Source organism: Mchenga conophoros, linkage group LG9, assembly GCF_057382185.1.
Source record: "Mchenga conophoros isolate Kocher_MC1m ecotype Shallow Benthic linkage group LG9, M_conophoros_male_GT1.1, whole genome shotgun sequence".
Lineage (NCBI taxonomy): Eukaryota > Metazoa > Chordata > Actinopteri > Cichliformes > Cichlidae > Mchenga > Mchenga conophoros.
This window is the reverse complement of record NC_140534.1, coordinates 26,949,217-26,955,216: the sequence shown is the minus strand read 5'-3', so window position 1 is coordinate 26,955,216 and position 6,000 is coordinate 26,949,217. Positions and strand designations below refer to the sequence as shown.

General features: G+C 40.3%; 1 protein-coding gene across 3 annotated transcripts in view; it reads right to left on the bottom strand.

Annotated features, from left to right (window-relative positions):
- Window positions 1-2,137: 2,137 nt before the first annotated feature.
- dok6 (docking protein 6) overlaps window positions 2,138-6,000 on the bottom strand; it is a 58,420-nt gene continuing 54,557 nt past the window's right edge. For all 3 annotated transcript variants that reach the window (XM_085287295.1, XM_085287296.1, XM_085287297.1), the window contains one exon: window positions 2,138-5,111. In XM_085287295.1, coding sequence (XP_085143421.1) covers window positions 4,957-5,111 — 155 coding nt within the window. In that variant the 3' untranslated portion in view covers window positions 2,138-4,956. The remainder of the gene's footprint in view (window positions 5,112-6,000) is intronic.

The window sequence follows — 6,000 nt, the reverse complement described above, 5'->3', positions numbered from 1 at the left end:
AGCTATTTTAGGGGGATATCTGTGTGTGCAGGTGACTATTACTGTGCATAATTATTAGGCAACTTAACAAAAAACAAATATATACCCATTTCAATTCTTTATTTTTACCAGTGAAACCAATATAACATCTCCACATTCACAAATATACATTTCTGACATTCAAAAACAAAACAAAACCAAATCAGCGACCAATATAGCCACCTTTCTTTGCAAGGACACTCAAAAGCCTGCCATCCATGGATTCTGTCAGTGTTTTGATCTGTTCACCATCAACATTGCGTGCAGCAGCAACCACAGCCTCCCAGACACTGTTCAGAGAGGTGTACTGTTTTCCCTCCTTGTAAATCTCACATTTGATGATGGACCACAGGTTCTCAATGGGGTTCAGATCAGGTGAACAAGGAGGCCATGTCATTAGTTTTTCTTCTTTTATACCCTTTCTTGCCAGCCACGCTGTGGAGTACTTGGACGCGTGTGATGGAGCATTGTCCTGCATGAAAATCATGTTTTTCTTGAAGGATGCAGACTTCTTCCTGTACCACTGCTTGAAGAAGGTGTCTTCCAGAAACTGGCAGTAGGACTGGGAGTTGAGCTTGACTCCATCCTCAACCCGAAAAGGCCCCACAAGCTCATCTTTGATGATACCAGCCCAAACCAGTACTCCACCTCCACCTTGCTGGCGTCTGAGTCGGACTGGAGCTCTCTGCCCTTTACCAATCCAGCCACGGGCCCATCCATCTGGCCCATCAAGACTCACTCTCATGTCATCAGTCCATAAAACCTTAGAAAAACCAGTCTTGAGATATTTCTTGGCCCAGTCTTGACGTTTCAGCTTGTGTGTCTTGTTCAGTGGTGGTCGTCTTTCAGCCTTTCTTACCTTGGCCATGTCTCTGAGTATTGCACACCTTGTGCTTTTGGGCACTCCAGTGATGTTGCAGCTCTGAAATATGGCCAAACTGGTGGCAAGTGGCATCTTGGCAGCTGCACGCTTGACTTTTCTCAGTTCATGGGCAGTTATTTTGCGCCTTGGTTTTTCCACACGCTTCTTGCGACCCTGTTGACTATTTTGAATGAAAGGCTTGATTGTTCGATGATCACGCTTCAGAAGCTTTGCAATTTTGAGACTGCTGCATCCCTCTGCAAGATATCTCACTATTTTTGACTTTTCTGAGCCTGCCAAGTCCTTCTTTTGACCCATTTTGCCAAAGGAAAGGACGTTGCCTAATAATTATGCACACCTGATATAGGGTGTTGATGTCATTAGACCACACCCCTTCTCATTACAGAGATGCACATCCCCTAATATGCTTAATTGGTAGTAGGCTTTCGAGCCTATACAGCTTGGAGTAAGACAACATGCATGAAGAGGATGATGTGGACAAAATACTCATTTGCCTAATAATTCTGCACTCCCTGTAAACAAGCCACACATCCGTCTTGTTGGAATGAACTTTAACATTTAATGTATAAACTGAGGTCTGTAGAGTCTGAGAGGTAGCTCTCGGGTGCAGTGTCAGTGAGCGCTGCACAGCCTGACCTCGTGGTGAATTTGCTGGGACATGCAGTCTTGTTGTGAATCATCTTTCTCGCTGCAGAATCATGGACTTTAAATTGTCTGGAAATATAACCCTAAGAAAATGACTGACGTCTTTCGTCCTTAGCTAAATAGTAAAACATCAGCTTTCATAGAGGTTCGCAGTTCCCGATGATCACTGTTACTGAACCTCATAATTCTTGTGGAAGCAGTAAGCTTGTACTTTTTTTTTTTTTCTTTTTTTTTTTCCGCACGCTGCTTCTGAATTTGGCTCAGCCATTATCGAATGAATAACAACACATATGCCAGGGTAACATGCAGTGCCTTCTGATTCATCTGAGGTTGCATTTACCCGAATTTAAGACCTGTTATGTACCACCTGATTTTTTTTAATCCCTCCTACGTAAAACCTTAGAACTGAAAGAGGGGGTGCTTTCTTTTTCACATGACTGTACTCCTCTTGTGTGTTATTGCAAAACTTTCCCCATTACAATATTGTTTTCCCCTAAAGCTTAACTAAAGCGTAAAGAATAAAAAGTAAAAGAATGCTACATGTACCTAATGAGAATCCTGATGGCATAAAGGGCAAAAAAAATCTGATACATGGCAGAACATTGAATTTATTACCTTTTTTTTTTTAATCATCAAAAACATTACATATGTACATTTAGTGAAAACTGTAGGCCTACACTCATGTATTAAAAGTGCTATTATAATCTATGAGAACAAAACATGGCAGACACAAACACAATCATATAGTAATGATAACAACTTTTCATGACACTTCTACAAACAAGTGAATAGCTACAGTGAACGAAAATAAAACGGCAAATGACAAACACAATCAACTAGAAGTTTCTCCAGTCCTCTCAGTACAGCTGCCAGTGCAATGGAACTACTATACTGGAGCTAAGACTCAACTCAGTTATACAACAGCTTAGTTAAATGTGGCCAGCAACTGTATCAGTGGACTCTGTGATGCAGGCTAACAATCATCTGTGGCTTAAATTAATAAAATTAATTACATGATTGCGGTTTTTCTTTTTTTAATATAATATTTTGCACAAAATAAAGTGACGACAGCGAAACACAAAATAAGCGCTTGTACTTTAGAAACTGTTCAAATGTAAAACCAAGACAAAAGAGCATCAGTGCCAAAAAACAAACAACAAAAACACAACCCACCTTTAAAAATGATTACATTTGACACTGAGAGACTCCCATGTTGCCTAAAACTGATTGTCATTGGAAACTTTTGTGATTAACCCACAAAATGCTGTAATTTCAGTATTGGAGAATGAACAAGAAAAAAAAAGTCATAATTTTGATGCATGAAAAACACCACCACAAATATTTAGAGATGAATTCGGGTCTAGTGATTGCCACCCACGGCTAACAGGTTATACTCGGTATTGATGCTGTTACATGGCATTTCACAGCCGGGAAAAAAGGAAATGTGGCAAAGCGGTTTTGAAGATTCCAAGTAAACTTTCCGGTCAGCAATGGTAAACTCAAAACCCAAAGACGTTGCTTTGGTTAGATCTCACAATCCACGGTCTGTGTGTCGGAAGGCACTTCTTACTCAAGGAGGACGATGCAGAAAGCATAATCACAGCAGTGTTTCCGTCATGCTACGGAGAGGAATGGAAGCGGATGGAAAAAGGGGGCTGCAGGGAACTAGCAGGGGTAGTTAGTTGTTAGGCTGCTGGGTTTGAAACTGCGTGGGCGTTTTTTTGTTTTTGTCTTCTTTAAAAGAGTAGATCGGTTTCCAAAGCCATCAGCCAATCACAAAGCCTGGAAACAAAAAACATTAGCCTCACTGTTTCAAACTTGTTACATTGTTTCATTTCCTCTGTACCAAAAAAAAAAAAAACCCATGAAAAAAGAAATAATGTGCTGATACACAAAATCAGTTTCCTTCATAGAGCTAAGAGTGGGTTTACTTGTTTCAGTTCAGTTTTTATTGTCGGAGAATGTTTCACTGTAGTTTAGGGTACATTTGTTTCGGTTTGACCTTTAGTCTTTTTAATTACCAGTGTGTGTCGGGAATATGTGAAAGGCAAGATTTAAGAAAAATCGACATAGGTATAACAAAACCCCATTTTTTGAAGGCAGCTGTTCACCATCATGTAGCCATTCAAAGTCTCAATAAACATATCCATCAAAGCTTTTACTGAACTAACAAATAGTAAAACTATGAGTTCACAAAACCATTTCAGCTACTTTTAATTCTTTTCAAAAGTCTAGTTTTTATCATTATTTTAGCTAACTTTGTTTTGCTTAAAAATGTTGGTATCACGTTGTCTCAACTTCAAACAGACTTTTATAAGCTTTGGACAAATATACTGAAGTTGGAAGATTGATTTCTGAGCTTGTGAAATGGGAGTGCCAGGCAATAGAGTAACTTTATAACAAAGTATATGTTCTCAAAGAAATGCACTGATTTTAATCTATTTTCCCCAAAATTAAACTGTGTTATTAAGTTGAATGAAAAGTAGTTATGATGTTTAATTGCCACAGAGCACATCCTGGACCCAAAATGCCAATATCACCTCTGCTCTGCGTAGCTTACTCCCTCAGGTCGCTCTCTTTACACCTTTTTGCAAATGAACCAGTCCTCAGAGGAACCGGACGACGACGTGCTTGGTGGCTATTAAAATCAAATTGCTCTGGTGAAAAGGTAAGGTTGGCAGTTTTAAAGCAGATGCTGTGCGAAGGTTACATTGGATCATTTCTGACATGACGGTCCATTACTACATCCTTCAAGCACATATCTGAATGACTATTTCCCTTTGCCAGTTGTATTCATTCAGGACTTTAGCTGATCCATCACTGGCGTCAGCATCGAGCGTCTTTCGTGTAAGGCATTGATCAGTTTCACATTCTTGAGAAGAAAAAAAAAAGGTCAAAGCAGCGAGTGTGGGAGTATTTTGAGTCAAAACTGGTGGAATTTCTCATGAATTGGTTGCTGAGGCTGCACATCAATGGAGCGAGCCTGATGGCATTTCAGGAGTTTTGTAATAAAAGTTGACACTGGTTTACAGCGGGCTGTGGTGTGTTAGTAGCTTTTAGGTTTTGTAAGGTATGATGTAGTGCTTTAAAACAGGGATGGGGAGAATCATGCTGGCTTTAAAAGGATAATGACAACATAAAACACTTGAAAACGACAGTTAAAGGATTTTTTTTTCTTCCTTTTGGTACAATCTTTGAAGCTACTTCGGCTGTCGCACGTCGCACAAAAAAATAGGTACAATCCTCCTCGAGATCATTTTTTCGCATACCGATCGCTCTACAGTTGACACTACTGTCTGTAAGTTATCACCATAAAATGATATATTACACATGTCGCTATACATATTTCTACATCCTCTCTAAAGCAGTGGGTAAAGTGTTCAGTCCAGTGTCGATGGAGCAATTCTCTGTCATTGAAGGGGTCTCAGGCTGCAACTAGATTCACAGCCACTAGAGGGCGACGGCGCCTCTCGCTGGTGCTGGCTCTCCTCCTGTTCAGGCTCATCAGACAGAAAGCTGGGGAAGGTCTGTGCTCTCGGGATGAAAGTCATCATCAGGCCCGTTCCTTTGAGAGGGAGAAAGAAAAGCTTCAAGTGAGCACTTTTTTTTTCCTCTCTATTTCCTCTTTTTTGTTAAGAGGAGTAAAATTAGCCGATCTGCTTCATTTATCTGGAACTCCACTGCAACACAGTATTGTTTCTTAAACTATATAGTCATAGTGCAACTGTTGCTTAGCTACTGTCCATGGAAATATCTTTATGGAGATTAAAGAACGACGCTTCTCAATTTTGCTAAAACAATCTTTTAAAGCCCTTTGATGAAGTTGAAGGTCCTTTTCAGATATACAAAATCTATAAACCCTAACAGGTATAATAGTAACAGATGTGACATAAAAGCAACCTTTCATCTCAGATAAACAACTTCATTCGGCCCTCTCATCCTCCTCGACTGCTGTCGTCTCTCTCTGTCCCCTGCCATCTCCCTCTCCACCTTAATTTAAATTAACTGGCCCAATTTGTTGTGCAGTTTGTGTTGGTAAAATGCACTGAAAGTGAGTAATGGATACTTGTGGGTGGAGTGCTGTTCTTGTGCAACCGCGGGGCCATTAATAATATATTAGAATGCGGTTTGGAGACGTGCACACGGAGGTAGGTTGGGGATAAAGTGGCTGGCAAGCTGCTGATCATGCACCAAACAAGGAGGAAGTGGCCAATGATCAATATTGCAGGAGGTGCGAAACCTAACACAACGCTGTAATCAACTCTAACCTACAGCATACACGGGGCCAGCTAACATAGCCAGCTGGGAGAAGTTGCTGCTGTCAATATTTTTCAGGCATTTCAGATTCACCTATGCAGGCTAATTGAAATTTGATTAACAAATTAAAATTTGATTGTTCTTTTAATATTCCCAAGGGGCATGGATAAAGTCGTGATTCTTACAACTGTTATTGG